Genomic DNA, 20,753 nt, shown 5'->3' on the forward strand with positions numbered 1-20,753 from the left:
AAAGCATTACATACAGAAGAAAAATATTTTTAAGTGGATGGAAAAATCCACTGGGTTAAAGGAATACTACTGTCAAGTTAAATGTGTCCCTGCGTTTGTGTGGTGCAAAAACAAGCTTTAATAAAACTGAAGAGTCTAATAGGAACATTTCCATGAATTTAAAAATAACAGCAATGGAAACAGCCTCATAAAATAAGTAAACCTCTCCCTTCAGTATTTGCAACTCAAGTATTACAGTATTAATTTAGGGCCTGGGAATGTGAAAGTAACTATAAATTATGAATTAAGTGCTTTGTTCTACAACACGACAGGTCAGGTTTTAAATTCCTTGTCTAGCCATGGCTCCTGTCATTTTGGTACCACTGCCGGGATGCAGAATTTAGCCCAGTTTAAAGACTGTGGAGAAATAACCTGAAGGATTCCAGTGGCCCGTAGTAGATACACAGAAGGATGCCTGGCTTGCAAGGAAGGCTTCTTTGGCATAAGACTTCGTAACTACTCCAGGCTGTTTTCTTAATCATTAAAAATGCTCTAAATATATTAGTTATGGATAACTTGACACTGGTCTTATAAAGGAAGATCAGGACATCCAAAGTTCACCCAAAGGTGGTGGTACCAGGGCCCCGTGAGTGTGCCCATTACACTGCCCTACCGTCCAGACTGGTTGCCCTCCCAGAGCACTGCCTTCAGGCTGGGTTAACTGGGGACGACTCGCTTGGAGACCAGTCTGTGTTAAGACTTGGTCCATGCCAACTCAGAACAAGGTAAGGTACTTCCATTTATGTGACTCGGAGTCAGCTTCTTCCTCTAAATCATGTTTTCAGTAGCTTCTTCCATCTCCAGCTTTTGTTCTTCCAAACTGCTGCCAGGAACACTGCTTTGCCCCTCTTCCCTAACGTGCAGACCATGCTCCTGCCCATCTCACTAGCAGAATTGCTTGAGAGTCCTCATCACTCTCAGCGCTGGGCCATGCTCATCTGAATTTGCCAAATGTCTTTACACCTGCTCTAGGATGGTTTTCAACCAAAAAGGAATATGCTGGCATTAAAGCATCATGAAACAGAAAAAGAAATAAATCCCAAGGCCTAAATTGATTTACATTGTTTATTTGGGACTTGTTGATAGACTTAACTTAACTTTGTAAGTAGCCGTAATAGGATGTGATTAGTTAAGATCTGAGCGAGGTATAACAGGATCACGATTCACTGAAGGTCAGAACTGCATACAGAAGATTAAAACCAAAATACCACCAGATTGCTTTGGGACCTGTAGGAACTGATCCTGCCAGGATATGTTTTCTGTTTCCATGCTTCTGAAAAACAAGGCAGACAGCGTGTCCTTAAAATCTCTTTGTCTTTCCTAATTTCCCAGACGTGTTCCAAAATCTGGGTATAGGAAGAATTTTCTTTTTTTTTTTTTCTAAAAAAAAGGCAGCAAAGTTCATTCATGCTCCAATAAAGTCTTCTGACAAGGCTGTTAAGCTGTTAAATTATACAGGGCAGATCTTGTGCGATGGGAAGTTACTTGGCAAAGACTCTGTAGATGAAACAATCTACAAGAACTTGCTCATAAATAGACCTGGAAACCCTGCATCCAAACTTCCTTCCTCATTTACTGTACAACAAACTGCCCAGACAAATTAAAATGTATTCTGCCTCTTATCATTAGGCCTCAGAGAGCAGCTGGTCAATTCCATTGCCTCTGGATGCATATCCTGTGGACTGATCCCCACTCACCTGGTCAGCAAAAACCTCAGTGGTTTCTTCCAGCAGGAAGAAAAATTCCTTGACAGGAGGGAAGGAGGAGAAAAGCCCAAGCTTTACTGTTCTTCTGGATCGAGAGCAGCCCTGAGGACACGGACCTGGGGGTGCTGATCAATGAGAAGCTCAACACAAGCCAGCAATGTGCGATCACAGCCCAGAAGGCCAACCATATCCTGGGCTGCATCAAAAGAAGTGTGGCCAGCAGGTCAAGGGAGGTGATTCTGCCCCTCTACTCCACTCTCGTGAGACCCCACCTGGAGTACTGCGTACAGCTCTGGAGCCCCCAGCACAGGAAATACATGGACGTGTTGGAGCGGGTCCAGAGGAGGGCCACGAGGATGATCTGAGGGCGGGAGCACTTCTTCTATGAGGAGAGGCTGAGAGAGTTGGGGCTGTTCAGCCTGGAGAAGAGAAAGCTCCAGGGAGACCTTACAGCCGCCTTCCAGTACTTAAAGGGGGCCTACAGGAAAGATGGGGAGGGACTCTTTTATCAGGGAGTGTAGCAATAGGATCAGGGATAACCATTTTAAACCAAAAGAGGGTAGATTTAGATTAGATATTAGGAAGAAATTTTTCACTGTGAGGGTGGTGAAGCACCGGAACAGGTTGCCCAGAGAAGCTGTGGATGCCCCATCCCTGGAGGTGTTCAAGGCCAGGCTGGATGGAGTTTTGAACAACCTGGTCTAGTGGAAGGTGTCCCTGCCCACGGCAGGGGGTTGGAACTAGGTGATCTTTAAGGTCCCTTCCAACCTAAACAATTCTATGATTCTATGATTCTATAAAATCTAGTCATCATTGGTGCTACAATTACAGCTGGCAAAGAACTAGGGACAGGAGTGTCGAAGCTGCCCCCATTAGGTGCAGAAAAGCCAGTAGAAAGCAAACGAGCCTGCTGGATGGCACAAGCTGGAAGGAGTGCAGTGGGGAGTTCATCTTGACCAGAAAAGACCTGCAAGCTTCAATACCCCCTTGGGCATACGGTGGTCAGAGAAAAGGTGCCTATGACACTCCACCTAAGAGTAAAAAACTTCAGTGAAACAAGATTACCTAGATCTAGAGCATAGCACAAAGACTGAGCAGGCGCCAGGTTGTCTCCCCGTTTATTAGTGGAGACAAACATGGATAACTTGGAAGTTGTCTCATTTTTTTAGGCCCCTTCTCGGTCTGTTTGCTACCTCTGCCTATCTTCTGGTCACTTTTCTGCTGCGTGTCTTACTGAGAACTCCCCAGCCATGCTATGCTAACAGATGGCATACGTACATGGTGCCTGTCTCCTTGCGAAACCACATTAAATAGTGGAGAAACCCTCACAGGCACACTAGGTTCCTGTTACTTCCACTTAGGGCCAGTTTCAAAGGCAGACTAAGGTGGCAGCCATCTATCCTAGGAAGAAATGGTATGTGCTAAAACTTTTATAAATGTGAAATTAGCCACCTGCAATAACTGTTGTAAAATTGTTAAATTAGTAACAGTGATTATTCTCATTTCTTGCTGGGATATCAGGGAACTAGCATGGAACAGCAGTAAAAAAGGCTCCTACATAGTCCAGAAAATAGGTTAAACCAAGTGTTGCTCCCGCAATGAAACGAGAAACCTTGCTGAACTCACTGCAGGGCCTCCTGCTTGCAAGGACTTTAAGTGTCACCCTATATCCCCACTGGAATAGTACAAAAGCGAACAGGAAAGAGAGATCCATTTTTTAATGCCTGCTAAAAATTAATCTGGCATGAAAAGAATTACAAGTCACAAGATGCCACAGAAAACTGGAATGTTTAAGCTTAATAAAACCACACTTCCCAACCCCATTTTTTCCAGTTTGAGGCGTCAGATCTTCAACATACGTTTCAGTGATTCCTCTTTAATTAATTTAACAAAGTACTTGAAAGCCCCCAATCAACAGCAAAGCTTCACTCAAGCATGTACTGTATCACAGAAGGATCCACTTCTTCTGCCATCAGACCGGCTTGCAGACTTTGGATTGTTGCTTTTGTCCCCAAACGCTGTCTCCACAGGACAAACGCAGCTACGATCTGCGACTGCAGGTTGTGAGGGTGATTGACTTTACATCGATAGATGTCAGTATGGGACAAACCCAAGCACAGAACTATATGCTCCCATTCGGGTCCCAGTCTCCTCGCAAGCTTGTTCAGCTGCTGATCTGTTGGTGAAGTCTTCAAAATGCGTGGTGCGATTTCAGATACATCTGTAAAAAAAAAAAAAAGAAAAAGAAAAAAGAAAATGCATACACATCTCACTAGGTAATGCTGTAAATATTAACGTAAGACCTTGACAAAAGAGGGAATAAGCAAAGCTGAGGTGAAAGAATTCATTAAAGAAACAGAATACATACTCACCTAGAAAAATTAACTACATAATCAACCAGAAGATTAATTAGAGGAAAACTAATGCTCAGTGGGCTACACTAGGGAGCCTTGAAGTTTTGCATGTCAATAATCCAGATATGAGAATTCTACTCTAAAGCCAAGACTTCCAAAACTAATTATAGATTTTGGAGAACATGTTTTCAGCAGCCATCACCCTCCAAAAATCAATCTGCTTGCACCAGTACGATATAGTGACAAATGACAAACATGGGACCAATAACACCTTATTACTCCTATTCTGTGACTGTTTATACACTTCAGAAATAACTTTGATTCCTTAGTTACTAGGTATTACTGTTCTTTTTTTGCTGAGAGCTCTTCACAGGAAGTTCTTCTGTCTCCTAAGATGCTACTTACCCTCTGTGCCCTGCCATATATGGCAAACTCGTCTTGAAGAGACCAGCTTTGGGGGCTTTTCTTCTACTTGAACGAACCCATAAGCATGGTTCAGGTGAACCCAAATGAACAGGGCATCAACACTGTTCCCCAGTACAAATTATGCTTCCTTATCCCTCATCCCTGAACACTCCTGAAAATGGGCATGTATGTGCTACAGCCCCATTCATCTGGCTCCTTGAAGCCATTTTCAGGAGAGTGCAAGGAAGTCTCGTGTTCTCTCAGAGATTTCTGCCCTATGTCCCTTAGTATTGCCCAAGTACCCAACGTGCCCCAGAATGCAGTCTTCATTCAAGATGTTTAGCATCAAACTGGTACCTGAGTCATGAAGGACAGGATCAATACAACTACCAAACCAGCTTTCACAGGAAGCAATTAAGGTAGCTGTAATTATCAGCCGTAAAAATCTCTAAGGGAGCAAACCAAGTATTTCTTATAAACACAAGTGATATCTTTGTCTATTCCCTATGGTAATCTGATCATTAAAAAAAAAAAAAAAGCAAACAGTGTTAATAGCAGAGTGAGAATACAGTGCTATTCAGAAACAAGCTGTATGGGATCCATCTCTCCTAACTACAGATAGCCTTTCCTGAACTAATTATACCAGGATTAATTATCGCTTAGGAGAGAAATAGACTCTTCTAGAATACAATCCCTCTCACTGGAAAAAAGATGTCTAAAATAATCAAATGAATCACTCCTCTAAACGTGCACATTTCTCTCCATTGACTGTAAAAGGAGTGCTGGGTATAAGCTCAGATGTTGACATTGACACTGTAAACACCCAGTGCTGGTGAAATGATTCTCTGCCTGTAAATTCAAACCACATACCAGTTGCTTTAAAAAGGTGTATTTAGAAAAGCAGCATAAGATATCTATAAAGCATATTTGCTCTTCGATACCCTTTGCGGTCACAAGCTGAAACAAAGGGTCGACGCAGCCTGCAATTGCTGCTCTACTTTTGTCGCTGAAGATACTGCATCAAAACAGAGCAAAAATATCCCCAAGAAAACGCTAATTATAGCCTGTCAGTCTGAAGCAGCAGACTCCCTACAGAAGAGCTGCTTTGCAAGATCTAATTTATAGCTCCAATATCATGCTCGCAGTCTCCACTACAGCAGAACAGCAACACTAGAAAGCACCACTCCTTCATTTTATCAAAAGTAATTGTTTTTGCATAGAATACCCAGAGCCTGCAAACGTTTGTACAATTTAAGCCCAATCATACATAAGTACTATACAAAGCTGCTTTGAGTAAAGGGAAAATTGCTTTCTGAAGAGTATTTAGGTCCCTTTGATCTTTCTGTATCCAGATTGCCAAAGAAACCCGGGGCAAGTGGCTGGTTCGGGGACAGGGCAGAGGATGCACAGCTCCTAAAAAAGGCCGAGCAATAGCGGCGGGGCTGCCCTATGCTGTCACATCACGCGGGACACCAGCTCCACAGGTAAGTTAGGACGAGGGATTGCCTTTCATGAATGCAGATATTTGAAAATAACTAAAATTTAAAATAAATATAGCTACACCGTGCTGATGGCAACACTGCTTCTTGATATTAAACCCTCGTATTGTCTTATGGTCAGCTGCCAAGCATAAAGCATAAAGCATAAAGGAGCGCTACCTGCCAGCCTGCGCTTTTTGCTCTCACACGGGCATTCTTCATGTTCACTAGCAGAATGATTTTATGATACTGAAATGTGATCAAGCAGGGAGGCCTAACAATAATACATGTCAGCTCGTCCATCCAGCCTTTGATACTAGGCAGATTTTTTTACTACAACAAGTATCTTGCCTTCAGCCTGTTATCAGCCCTTTAATAAGAATAAGAATAAAACCCATCCAGGAAATCTTTTCATCTTACGCTACCATCTGATTCTAATATGGATGTGGAAAATTCTGGGACAGAAGCCAAATGTTAAATTTAATACCAAGGACTGTTATTTTAGTCCCATTTTATTTTCTGTGATAGCTCTTTTTCAGCTCTGATACAAAGTTACTGAGGAGAATCTGAGACAAGTATTACATGATGGGCAATACTATTTAGAGGTATAGAGAAATATTTAGTGAGATCTTTTCGTTATGACAAATGCAAAATCGCAACAAGATCTGGATATGTTCTAGGATTAATGCCACTCTTAATTTAATAAACATAATGGCATTTCAGGTAAAAGGAAAATGAGTTTTCTGTGCTCAGCACCCAAGCTGCTTTGAACACATTGCAAAAAAATTAAAGATGCCTTTTTTTAGCTACGTTTACTACAGACCCTCAATTATAATCTCCATTTGTCAGGAACTGCCTGAGGGAGGCAATGAGATTAGAGCAAAAGTTTCATTTATGCAGATCCTGCAGTTGCATTTGAGCTACATCTAGGATACTGAGACCTCAATTTTGCAAAAAATGTGAAGCTCTTCTTGCTTTAGGTGCATCTGATGCAGAGGTGCACATGCTTGTGTTAGGTATATGCTTCAGCTTAGCAAAACGAAGACTGCACTGTCAGAAATGGGAAGAAGCAGGGCTTGGGGGATCACCGGAGGGTGTTGAGGGTTTCCCTGGAGAAGGCAATTTGTGGTGCCATCACCTCCAGTGAGGACGTTGAGCGAAACACACGGTCTATGCCACAAAGTTCCAGGGCCACGCGCTGCGGAGATTTAGAGGCTGAAGTCTGGCTGCTCACGCTGAAGCCACCAAGTCCCTGAGGAAAGGGGAGCCAACAGCTTTGTACTGGAGAGCAAGCCAGCCTGGTGCAGAGCTGCTCTCCTGGGACTGTTGGCCAGCTTGCTGGCATGGCGCTTGGGACCATGAAAATCCCCTTTCTCCAGGCTGAAGGTGGGGAGGACACTCCATGCTGGTTTTGGAGCTGAAATCGACCCAGCAAAAGACCGGCAGCTCCTTCTATTCGAAGTTGCAGAAAAAAGGAATGCTCTTCTCACTGTCTCCAGCTCTCACTGGTCAAGGAAGCTCATCCACCCTAAGCCTTTATCCTAGTTGTCCCAGTTAAAAACCAGGAGATGTTGACAACTTCTGTCCTGTGTGGACATCTGTGCTTCCAGACCATTGCACAGACTGGGAGATATGACAGTGCTGGTGAGTGTGGACAGGAAACAGAACTGGATATAAATAAACAGTATCACAGATACGTACCAGACAAAACAGGGTAACCCAGATGCCAAAGCTATATATGGGGCAAAGGCAGCCAGTCGCTGCTTTTGCATTTCTTTTTCTTCAGGACCTCTCCAGCTTTAAGTAGGAGACTCCAAGAAGATGTTGCAACAAACAGGGGGGTGGAAAATGAACTCACCCCAGCTCTGTCCCGCTTGGCCCAAGTGGGAGGATGCAAGATAGGCCAGTGAAAATGAGCTTTGACTCAAAGACGTTTTTGGCTCTTGCTTTCTCATCACCATCTCTAGGTAATGAAAAAAGCTGAGATCATCTCTTAGGCTGTCTTGTGCCATGGGAAAATCTTTATCAGCATTGAGGAACTGACCTCCTGCTCTCCATGCTGCTGGAACACAGTGGGGAGCAAGCAAGCTTGGATCCAACACAGGACACAGCACCGAAAAGTGCTGAGGCATTTTTGGATGATCTGCAAAGTACCCATCATTCCTTAGAACCACCGGCAGCCCAAAGTGCCTTATACTTTTGTCCAAAGGACCCTTCTCCATGTAAGTATGACTTCTCTGTGCACGACCAAAAGCATCTGTTGCAGTTTCAGGGAGCCTTCTCCCAAATGCAATCAATACATTTTTGCATGATGCAACACAAAATCAATTTATTGGCTTTTGCTCTTTGCTGTGTAGAAGGGACTTTGATGGAAGTGATGTACCTGAATCCAAAGTGCTGAAAAAGTCTCAATCAGCTGCTCCTTAATCCTACAAGAACAACAACACAGGCAGTTCTGGAGGCAGCTGGAGAGCCAGGGATACAATGGCCCACCTCTTATCTAATAACTATCTAATAAATCTGCCCCTTGGGAAAGGATGATCTGGGGACTGGTCTCTGCTTCCAGTGCTGCCTCTGTATTTTATCCATTTAAATGACCATGTACATACTCAGTGGATAAGAAGACAGAAGCAGCCCTGGAAGCAGAGATGGGAATCCAGGTGTCTCTGAGCTGCACATCCTAATGCTGAGGAGCACAGTCATGCTACTCTTTATTCCCTTTCTCCTGATAAATCCTTCCAGCAAAAAATATGAAGATTTCCCTGGGAAGGGTCAAGAATGCTTCCCAGCCTCAAGAATGGAACCTGGTGGAGAGAAAACTCTCGTGGGAACCAAGGGGCATGCTGAAACAGAGCAAAATTGAATGCAAGAGCCCTTGGCAGAAGCAGGGCTAGGCAAATGTTTCAATTTTTATATAATCACATCAGAAACAGGTAGATGATTTTGGGCTTCAGACCCTGCAGAGCTGGAATGAGACTGTAAAAAGGAGTGCCTGCATCTGGCCTCAGCTTCTACTGACAGGTATGGAGTCCTTCAGTGATCTGCACTCAAGTCACTAACTGTTGTTCACTTGACCCTCTTACCAGATCCTGTTCATAATTTCTGAAGAGTTCAAAGCAAGCATTTCAGAGTCCTCTTTAATTGTCTTTCCTGGCATCTGGAGTACAGTTCTTCCCTGAGAAGTGCTAAAGTTAGATCAAGCAGTTCCACAAGCAGCAAACTGAAGATGCCTTGTTTCGCCCAGGTGCGAGTCCTACAGCTGACTCGTGCTTCAGGACTTCTCTCCTCCAGCTGCTTACCGATTCTCAAGACACTCACAAAATTGCTTCTTTCCACAACAGCAACTAGGCAGGCTTCCTGACGTTGGCCAACAGGTTCAGAAGCTACCAGGGGTATGCATACACACAACGGCCCACAGCAGAGGAGCACACAGCCTTGGTTATTATAGGACATTACGCTCAAAGGGACTTCGAAGCTCCACAGAGCCATCGTGGCTACCATGCCAGCAGCCAGTGACATTTGGGGCACTTCAGCTAAAGGCAAAGATATATAATAAAGAATCTAGTGCCAGGCTCTGCTTCCCTCCCGCCCCCTCAGAGCGCAGTGCGCTTCTTCAACTACCCTGAGCCACAGACCCAGCAGTGGGCACTGAACGGGCATGGTCACAGTTGCCAGACTGTGTGCCCTGTGTTTTGGCAGCTGTGCTATGTTCCAGAAGTTATTTAATGACTGACTGTCACAATAGCAAACAACTTGCACATAACCAGGTATGTTTGCTTTAAAGTGAAATTCCCTTGGCCTGAGCACCAGGGTAGAAATGGGCCATGAAGCAGAACAACATTCGGCAGATCAGGTTGGGACAGGCTTTCAAGTGCAGTGAGGTGGGGTTGCAGAACCTGAATTGGAAGGTAAGTATGTAACGCTCCCACTAATGGGGAGATCGGAGACTTCTGAGAGCTGCAGCCCCCCTTGAGCCACCAGAGATGCTGGGTGAAAGGGAAAGCAGACCGTAAGCGTTTTGAGGGATCCCAGTGGGTGCTGTAGATCACCTGAAGTGAAAGACCAGAACATGGTGGAGATCCTGGAGAGAAGGGTTGAATAAACAGAAGGTGCTGGGTAACTTCAGGGGATGGCTTAGCTTGATTTGTTAGAAAAGGGGATAGGAGGTGACAGTGGTCCTCCGTTTGTGCGGCTGCTCTTCTGCTTTCTTGTTCAGCTGTTCTCTCCCAACCCTGTCCTAACAGGTGGAACAGCAGGCAAATGCCTGCCCTCTTCCTACAGCACATCCAAATTCATGAGCTCTAAGCCAACCTGCGGCAATGAATGACTCGAGTGCCAGATGGGGAAGTATCATGCTGGATATAAGACACTTGGCAGGACTGCATGGAGAATGCAGCGCTTACTCCCTCCTGCGCAAGTTAAAAATGATCATGAAGCATTATAAGGTTATTTTGTTGCTGTGAACTTTAGAAGGGTCTGATTCGGGACCTGTTTAAACCCAAGAAACAAGCTCAAATCACTGATCAGTGAAAAAAGTAGAACAGCCTATCCAGAAACCAACACCGACTATGTAATTTGGGTGTTGTTTTTTTTCTTGTTGTCGTTGTTGCTAATTAAACACCAGACTGATTCAAAGGCTGGGAAGGGAACATTGGTGTTTTGCAACAGCTCCAAATAATCGTGCTCCAGGGAACATGGAAAAATACTTCTCTTCCATGTATCACCTAATACATATCTTTTCTATACATCTGCAAACAGCATGGATCGTGCAGCCCTTCCAAAGTCTATTCAAAACCACCAGGTCCTCCTCCTGGTGTCAGTAGGTTTCAAAAAGCATTTGACCAAGGAGCGAGAAAAATTGAACTCTAAATCCTGTTCTATTTGAAGACAGATAGCTGACCCCATTATAGATAGATCTTTCCATATGTAAAGTTAAAAGACTCAGATTAAACCAACTTACAGAAGAAGATTAATATAACTTGGAAATGATGTATAGCCTTCTGCTTTTAGCACACGCATTTCTGTTTCTCTGTCTCTCCTGCCAAACATGAGTGGTGAGTTACATGGGTAGCTGTGAGCTAAAAGACTGTGGTAGCCGTTCCACTTACCTGCGCTGTTTGCCTCCTCTGTAGGCTTCTGCTCACTACCAAAGAGCTGCCCACCTCCTTCATCCCATTTGAAGCTATCAGAGGACACCATTTAATGATGACCACCAAGCATGTGAAGATTCCTGATGCCTCCTTGGGAAGTCCCACTTCTTCCCCCATAGAGCTGCCTCAGCACGAGGAAATCCCAGTGATGGGAAACTTGCAGCTTTGTAGGAACAACAGGCCCAGTTACCTTCCTAAGAATAAATTCTATCTTCTCTAATGCAATCAAAATCAAATCTCAGTCAGTTAAACACCCAGACTAAACTGCAGAACGGAATCTGTACCGTAAGCACACTAAAAGAAAAACACATAAAACAAGGTTTAGAAAGTGGCACATTTTTTTCAACCGGCCACATTACAGTAAAACAAATTTGACCGAGAATTTTATGTTCGCCCGAGTATATGCCGCAGCTATGCTTCACAAATGCAGGACTGTAAAGTTTCTGTATCTCGATATTTTCCGATCTGATGAATGCAAACAGTCATTAATATACAGAATGTGTATGAATAAAACCAATCTCCGTCAATTAGTGATCGTAAAACACTCGTAAGCATACTTCTATCATGGTAATTTACATTTCCGTGTCTTGTAATTAAATTATGAAAGGCACTAATCAAAATGAAAGCAAATATGAAATAAATTTTTAAGACTGGCTGCATTACTACATGTCATGATGTTTTTTTAAGACTTATATTAAAAGACAGGAAGTTCTCTGACTTATTTAAAAAAAAATGGAATCTAATACTATGACAGCCCACTTGCAGAATAAATTGTGGCCATGATCCCATGATAATCAAATCTATGGCAACTTTAAACAATCTCCCTCAAGTGAAGCAGAATCCACCCATGGTACCAAATTCAACTCCTTCCTGCCAAAGGCTTGCTGGGACTCAGCATTACTGGTATAATTAAGAGTACATATATCTTCATTTGTTGGCAATCTCTTCTCCTGTGTGAGCTCTAAAGCACCATGCTTTGTGACATTAAATACATTTTGGGTATTAGGGCAGGAAAAAAAGCCAGCATAAAATTTTATAAATCTACAGGCAATTCAAGAACGCAGATGTTTCTATTTTGGCTCGATACCAGCAGCTAATTCGTATATTCTTTATCACTTGCTAATGACTGCCTAGTAGCTGCGGATGTGGCAGCAGACTGCTAAAACCTGAAACATAAACATTCAGATTTCATGACAAAAGTTTTCAATTGTATTCCCACTATTCAGTTCCAGTAGCTACGCAGTGTTCCTGAACTTTTTTTTTAATCTGTCTTACAGGTTTTGTACTACAGATCTCTGCTATACTGATGGCCTTCGGTATTAATCCATGTTAAACAGATTGACGAGAAGTCCCTAAATAAATTCATGCTGTCTTAAGTTTTCACCCTTTTCAAGCCACAGGGAGCAATCCTTGGGTTTAAGGAGTTGAAAGAAATTGGGTTTCACTTCTGTATTTGCATTTTATTGGGAAGAGCAGGGAGGAAGTTTCAGCGGTTAATAGGGTGGATGTTATTCTGTTTCCCATGCAAAACATTAATTACAATCCCACCTAGTATTTCTCTGCTGTTGCATACCATGAAATCAAATAAGTAATTTCATAAATAAAATGGTGACTGCAGATGCATGCAAGAAAAAGAATACTCATGCAAAGAAAACACAAACACAACACACTGTAATATCTGCTCTCTTTTCAAGCAGGATTACCCTACATTATGGACAGGATTGGACTTAATCATACCGTGTTTTTAAACTTTTTCATTTTTAGCAGCACTCAATGCTGCTGTAGGCCCTGAACTGAAAGTAAAATTTGCTTAATATTTTCTGTAGATTTCTATATTCTTATAAGTAAATAAGCTATATGCATCAGCACTGAAGCCTCAGCTAACGATGGCATCCTTGCAGTGATAGTTTTGGTATAAATGCATGAACAGGTTCAGCGTGCAGCATTACACTAAGGGAAAAATTTTTTTTTTACTCAGTTGGGAGGTGCTGAGGAACACCTGGGCTTTTAGGAATTATTTGGAAGAACTGCTTAAGTACAGATACTGAGCATTCAGACCTTGGCCAAAGATTTTTTTTCCAAACGAACAAATATGACTTGAAAAGTTATGTGGAAAGAAGATGTATGACCATTGTTTTGGAAGCCAGGTGCAACTAGTTGTTAGGCAGCACAAAGCTACCTTGATTGCCCAAGAGAGGAGAGACGAGTCTCTGGTTTACATGCCGGCAGTCACAGCAAGAGTCAGCTAGAAATCGTGCTGAAAAGATCAAATTTTGAAGTATGCCAGTGGATTTCTATATACATTTGAATGCTCTGCAGTTCTTAGTGAATTCAACAGAGTCTGATAATACGACATTTTCAACCATTAAATATTGGTCTGAAGCACACAGGGCCATCATTTCCCTTAGTCAGGTTTCTTCTCCACGCTATCACAACTAATAATTAACAATCAGCGGATGGTTGTACGAAGTCATGATGATCATAAAGCACATTCATATCTGCAGTAGACTTCTCATGGTTTCATAGGAGGCAAATGTTTTCCAGGGTGGGCAGGGCAGCTTTGACAGAGTAATTCACCCACTCCAAGTGCAAAACAAAGACAACCGGAGCAATTAATGATTATTTTCTCAGCTAGGGGAAAAACTTATCATGCAACTTTTGTCAGGGGATTGGAAGTTAACTTCTTTCGACAGATGCTATTTGAATGCTTATTTCAGATAGCCTAAGCTGTCTTTCAAAGAGCTGAGGCAAATGTGAATCCTGCTGTTCCTTTGCGTGCAAGAATCACAGTCGACTCCTTGGGCTTTTTATCAGCCGAGTACAGTAAGTGAGTAAATTTTTTACTACCAACTTTTCTACCAAGAAATCTTTCTAAAGGCTGCAGCGTTTCAACAATAAAATCATGTGCTCGGACTTTAGCTATCAATGTTCCTTTCACAAAACAACAAAAATCATACTGCCAGTATGAAGGGCTGTTTTCTTATACAACACAACTAATTGCACATGTTTCCCTTACAGGACTTAAACCAAGTATGACAACAAGCCATTAAATTTAGCCTTGATAAAACTGTTCATTCCTCCTAGAGATTTTTTTTCTTCAAGTTGGCTCTTCTTTTTGCTTTGGCTCGAGTAGTTAGAAATATCAGAACCGAAGCTCTGCGCAACAGATGGAGCTTGGTTGAGAAGAATGCCTTTGGCTGGTGAGGATCTTTGCCTGGCAGGTGTCAAACCAAAATTAATACTGCACATATTATGCTTTACCGAGTTTCAGATTTTAGCGAAGTGAGACTGCGTTCCTTCCTGACCACAAACATATATTAATAGAACAAGCCATGCAGAGCAAGCTAAAACAGTACAATCATTATGCTGAATCCTCCACTGCTTGGCATTTTATTTAATCATTTACACCCATGCAAAGCAAGTAAACAAAATGCACCGGGTTTGTTTAGTGTCTCTTTACAGACATTTTGTGCAGGTGTAAAAGGCTTCACAAACTGCCACAAGCGACAGGGACTTAGACCCCTCTTGCTTTCTTTTTTTTGTTCCGTTTCTTGTGTCAGCGCCTTAAAGGCTTATGAACTTTAGCAGACTTTTCGACATTTCAAAATCCACAGGAAAAAACAGGTACTGGTACTAAAATACATTGCGCAGCTACAGCCGGTCGCTACGCCCGGCTTGCCAAGCCTGCGATTCAACAGCCTGAGTCAGAAGACAGGACTTTCCATAGGTGTCAGGAAGGAGAGCTTCAGGTGGCAGCATCTGCTTCTCTGCATTTCCAGACTAGTGGGAGGCTCAGCATCGCAACCAGCCCTCTCAAGTGCCAAGTCACTTGAAGATCTGAAAGAAATCAATTTGGAATCTCATGGCTGGTTTGACAGATCGGTACTGTCCAAAAGCAAGTTTAGCTGACTGACAGGGCAGTAATTTTAGAAGGTCACAGTCACAGGACTTTTAATTATCTGTAAAGCAAATGTGAGATTATATTTGTGTGTGTGTGTGTATAAACAAACAAACAAACAAACATTTTCAAATTCTTAATAAAAAAGATGAGAGTCTTAGACATCTGCAAGTCAGATTCATCCCCTTTTTGATTTAATTTCCACAAATTCAGGTTAGGGAACTGTTACATCACCCTGTGAGAAAACGGATGAGAATGGGAGCATGGGTGAAGTAATTTCATAAACAGCGGCCCTAATTCACAGAGCACTTTACACTGCCACGGGTCTGATGAGTACTCCTTTCCACTCTGAGTCAGCACTGACCTAATATCCCGCGCGATGCTCTCACTGGCATGGCTCGTGGCTGCCCTGTGACAGAGCTTGTACCGGGTGACACGGCACGCTCACCAGCCGCAGTCATGAGAGACCCCAAGACAGTACTGAAAGTAACGAGGTGACTCACAGCTGCAGCCACGCACTAGAAGGCTGCCAACCCAATTACTCTTTTACTCGCTCAGTAATACTATTTTGCCCAAGCAACCGAAGCAACTTCAAAATCAAACAAGCTATTAGCAAACATTTGTATTACTTCTAATATTTGTAGAAGATATATGCTAGTATTGGTGGGACAATTCATATGCAAAACCTAAACCTCTTTTACTTAAACAATTAATTTTCATGTCTCATGCATACAGAACAATGTTTTCCCTCATAGTTTTGTAGTCTAGTAGCTGCCAGATTTTGATCCAGAATTGAAATTTCAGTCATTTTGGCTTTTGTACATAGCAAATCAGAAATAAAAATGTTTTAACATCAGAAATGAAAAGGCTGGAAGATCAGACAGACCATAAAAGGTTTTTTTTACTTGGTTTGGGATTTTTACACAGCTACGCCTAACCTAAGTAAGACTGAAACAAACCAAAAGGCAAAACAAAAAACTACACAGATCTGTTCCATCCCAGAGATGCAGAAATACAAACGATGCTTGTATCCCTGGGGGAGCCAAATCAGAAATCCTGCTATGAACAAGAGAGAAGGGCTGTTACTCCCTCCACAACTGTTCCTGACATCACAGCTACCTCCTAGAGGCAACAATGGAAAAGCAATCTTAAGAAAGGATTTTTTTTTCCTTAAGCAAACATCTTTTTAGTTCTACAAACTCATAAACAAAGAGATGAGGGTTTTTTATAAGGCTGAAAACTTTAGTGTCAGAACTGTAAACATCAACATCTTTCTCTTCCTTCTTTCTTCAGATGTAACTGCTACGCATTGGTTGACTTTATTAAAGAAATCAGACACACCCTGCCACGAACCTTCTAATTGATTTCTGTACTAGATAGGGCTAAATATTTTCAGCTTCATGTTCAACGTGTTACCTAATTTTGTGTGTGCGCTCCTCAGAGAAGAGCCGAATGATCTGGCAATGCGAGGTTAACACATTCTGCGAAAGTGGCCTCAAATTTCCATTTGCGGAAATGCACCGTACCACATCGGTGTTCGCAAAGCCAGCCTTGCTGTGTACAAACCACACAAACAGCGCCCAGCTACCTAACCTGACCTGCCACTTGCACTTCAGCGTGTGTAAATATGCTAATGACAGGCACAGAGGGTTCATGTGCAAGTTTACAAGTTCAAGTACAGAAGACAGACGAAAACTTGGCTGCAATGCTTTGGTTTTCCCTCATTTTGGGAGATTCCAGCTTTCTAAGTCTGTCATACAGCCGAGGAGTTGCGTCCTAAAGCCACAAGACTGAAAAAATGAAATATCTTTATTCAGCTCTGTAGGTTGAAAATGAGGGCTTGTTTACTCAAAAGAGGTTGACAAGAACATGAAGGTACCGCTATGACTCAGCCTTTTCAAGACACATTATTTACTAGACATTATTTAGTGATACTTACACTGTATCTGAACCTTTTGAGAACTTTAGGCACCTTCAAGTCCTTGCTTGAGGCATTTCAGAAGTTAATGATCTGTGAAAGTTTTCACTTCCAAAACTGCCAAGTGAAAGGGGACAGTCAAGTGAAAACTGTGAAGAGCCTCAAGGTTTTCAGGAAGCTCTGTGCAGGCGGATTGTGAGACTCAGGATAAGAATCCCTGGATCACCACAAGAAGCCACTAATCCTTTTTAAACAACCCAGGTCCAAAGTATTCGACAAAGAGACTCAACAGACCCCTTCTGTAAACCTAGCAAGGAAAGCAGAGGCAATTTTTAATACCGTTCTTTGTGTCATGCAATTATTTCCACATGCAATTAGAGAAACTCAGTCAATCAAAGATGCCTGTGTCTGTAAGCGCGGCAGGAGCACACCTTTTACGGGGAACAGTACGTTTGGAATAGCTGAACATAAGCTTAATGGGGTAATTCCAAGCAACATATACAATTGTCTCAGATACACAACTGTAAAAAATTTGTGGCTCTGTAAACCCATGGATTGCTATTTTAAAGACAGTTTCATTAAGAAACACAGCTTGAGAATATCTATCAAATAAGATCAGAGCTACATGCGGGGACAGCAGGAGGCGGCTGAAGCAATCTGCAGCACAGCTCTCCTGCTCATCAGTCTCTGACCCTGAGAAAAAATATAATTACTGCATGAATACACAAAGTAGACCAAAAAAGAAAGCCTAGGAAAAGACAAAACTCTACTAGAAAGAGACAGTGAGAACTCATCGGGCTTTACGCAATAGTCTATAGCTCCGTATGTCCCAATCCGACACACTTTGTTAGACTGACAACACGGCTGTGGCTTTAATTTTGAAGTCCACATTTTTCTATAGCAATCATTAAATATGACACACTTGTCCTGTTCAACAGAATAGCGAATCTGCCTCTACTTTTTATTCCTCTGAAGCCTTAATTTAATTGTGCAACATTCGCTTTAGAAACATATTTCATAGAATTATAGAATGGTTTAGGTTGGGAAGGACCTTGAAGATGATCGAGTTGCAACCCCCCTGCCATGGGCAAGGGACACCTCCCGCTAGACCAGGTTGACCAAGGCCATGTCCAGCCTGGCCTTAAGCAGCTCCAGGGATGGGGCCTCAACAACCTCTCTGGGCAACCTGTTCCAGTGCCTTACCACCCTCAAAGTGAACAATTTCTTCCTAATGTTTAATCTAAACCTGCTCTCTTCCAGTTTAAAGCCATTCCCCCTTATCCTATCGCTACATGCCCTTGTAAAAAGTCCTTCCCCAGCTCTCCTGTAGGCCCCCCCTTAGGTACTGGAAGGCCGCAATAGGAACTCCCCGGAGCCTTCTCTTCTCCAGGCTGAACAGCCCCAACTCTCTCAGCCTCTCCTCATAGAAGAAGTGCTCCCGCCCTCAGATCATCCTCGTGGCCCTCCTCTGGACACGCTCCAGCAGGTCCATGACCTTCTTGTGTTGGGGACTCCAGAGCTGGATGTAGTACTCCAGGTGGGGGTCTCACGAGAGTGGAGTAGAGGGGCAGAATCACCTCCTTTGATCTGCTGGCCACACTTCTTCTGATGCAGCCCGGGATATGGTTGGCCTTCTGGGCTGCGATTGCACATTGCTGGCTCATGCTGAGCTTCTCGTCAATCAGCACACCAAGGTCCTTCTCCTCAGGGCTGCTCTCCAGCCATTCCCCGCGGAGCCTGTATTTGTGCTTGGGATTGCCCCGTCCCAAACGTAGGACCTTGCACTTCGCCTTGTTGAACTTCATGAGGTTGGCTTGGGCCCACCTCTTCAGCCTGTCCAGGTCCCTCTGGATGGATGTTTTAGATATTAGCTCATTTGTACACCATCCCAGGCTTTCCAGGAACTCTGAACCAACAGCCTCCCAGCCCTTCTTATATCTGAACTACTGTATTTTATGGCTGCCACACTGTACTGTCTGGAAACTCCCCATGAGACTGACCTCGTTGTGTTAAACACAAACATGTAGGGAGGAGAGACTCTGTGATGGAGAGTTTGCAATCTTGGGCATGAGTTGTGAAAAAGGCTTTGCATGTATTAGTTTATGTATGCAGAGATTGCCGTGATTATGCTCCAGTAACTCCAAAGAGCTGGGCCTACACAGGTTCAAAAGGAAAACCACTAAAGGAGCTAACAACCCAGCAGCTCATCCATGGATTTCCTACTCACAACCACCCCTTTGAAAGGTGCCCATCATCAAATGATGATGGAGCCCTGCTACACCTCTGCAGTTTTAATCGGAGAACCTAATTTACCAGGTTCCGGTAGTGTAGATAATAAATTGTCCCAATTAATCTCAAGTATGGAATTGAGCACACTGGAATTTGGAAATCCACTGAGGTACTGATAACCAAAGGAAGCAGACAACCAAAGGGGTCAGCAGCTATTTGAGCTAGAAATGATGAAATGTTATGGAAGAAAATATGCACACGTGTGCTTGGGACAAGGCTGGGGCTCCCACCTCAGCGCTCTGTACAGAGCAGATCCTCCTGAAGCTTCTGACCCACGAAGCCAGGAAAGCTCCACACAGAGGAGATCCTCTGCATTTAAGATGGAGACAGTGAAGTTTTGCCTTGTCTGTTTTCAGTCATCCAGTGAACACGTATCTGAAAACTATCTCACATCTGTGCTCTTTGTGCATGCAGGTGCTGTCACGACAATTTCTCGAAAATTCCTGAAAAGCTACACCAAGACCATAGCTGAGCCACTGTCACTGCTTACCAAAGCATCCTCCAACATCTGCACCTCACCTCTATTCTGCCAGTTGCTTCACGTGGAATTTAAGGCATTGTGTTTAATCTGGAAAAAACCACCTTTGAGTCAAATTCTGATGTCTGCATTTACACAAAGTGATAGATTTTCCGAGACAGTTCACAGTATGGATTCCTTCTGGTCTCCCACTCTTAGTACTGACTTAGTGTATTCCCACCGCCTGCCATCTCCTCCATCTCTCTTCTCTTCCGTGCCTTGTGCTGCGGCTTCTGGAGGACCTTGGAGCTGGGGCAGGGTGGTTACCACCGTGTCCCTCCATCACAGAAAGGCAACTGGTCTGTCTCTTAACCAATGCCAGGCAGGCACGCAGCCCTCCCACAGGATGGGTGGACTCGTGTGTCAAAGGTACATTGCAAGTTTTTCCATAACAAAAATCCCCTCCTACTTTTAAATAATGAATTTGGGGTTTTTTTCTTTTTTTCTTCGTTCTCCAGCTTTTTTCTTTCCTTCCCCGCCCACTTTTTCAAGCAGGAAGGAGCGTGACAGGGAGAATAATGATTTCCTCAGCTTCTGTTGGAAAAAAAAAACACAAAAATTTTCCACCGAGACAGATTTTTTTTTTTTTTTTTTCAGTGAGATCCAGAAGCCATTTTTTTATTTAAAATTTCCTAAATAAGTGTCCAGTTAATACTGGCATTTGGTGTGGAAGGTAGCAGGGAGCTGGTACCTCTGTTTCATTTAGCACGGATCCCAGCCTTAAGTGTGGCAAGAGGTCAGCTTGAATTTTTCTCTTGATATGCGTCTTTGCAAACCGCTTTTCAGGGTTCCGGCTGTATAAATCAAGCCCCATAGCCCAGTGTGGATGCACAGCTTGTGATGCTTTCCTTCTGCCAGTTGGCTTTGCGCGCCCCCGGTGTTAATCCCCACTGCCTCCACATGTTCAGGAAGGATAGAAGAATGCACTGGTGAGCAAGGAGACAACCCGAGCAGCCAAAAGCCTTTCCTATTCATGGAGAAAGTGGCAGGGGCTGGGGC

The 20,753-nt window shown here is 43.3% G+C and overlaps 1 protein-coding gene across 1 annotated transcript in view; it reads right to left on the bottom strand.

The window, feature by feature from the left end:
• Window positions 1–3,448: 3,448 nt before the first annotated feature.
• The window catches only part of CRADD (CASP2 and RIPK1 domain containing adaptor with death domain), a 77,426-nt gene continuing 60,121 nt past the window's right edge, over window positions 3,449–20,753 (bottom strand). Inside the window, exon 2 of the mRNA XM_009882597.1 lies at window positions 3,449–3,966. Within this exon, the coding sequence (XP_009880899.1) occupies window positions 3,671–3,966 (296 nt within the window). The 3' untranslated portion in view covers window positions 3,449–3,670. The remainder of the gene's footprint in view (window positions 3,967–20,753) is intronic.

The sequence above is a fragment of the Charadrius vociferus genome, unplaced genomic scaffold, assembly GCF_000708025.1.
Source record: "Charadrius vociferus isolate BGI_N301 unplaced genomic scaffold, ASM70802v2 scaffold72, whole genome shotgun sequence".
NCBI lineage: Eukaryota > Metazoa > Chordata > Aves > Charadriiformes > Charadriidae > Charadrius > Charadrius vociferus.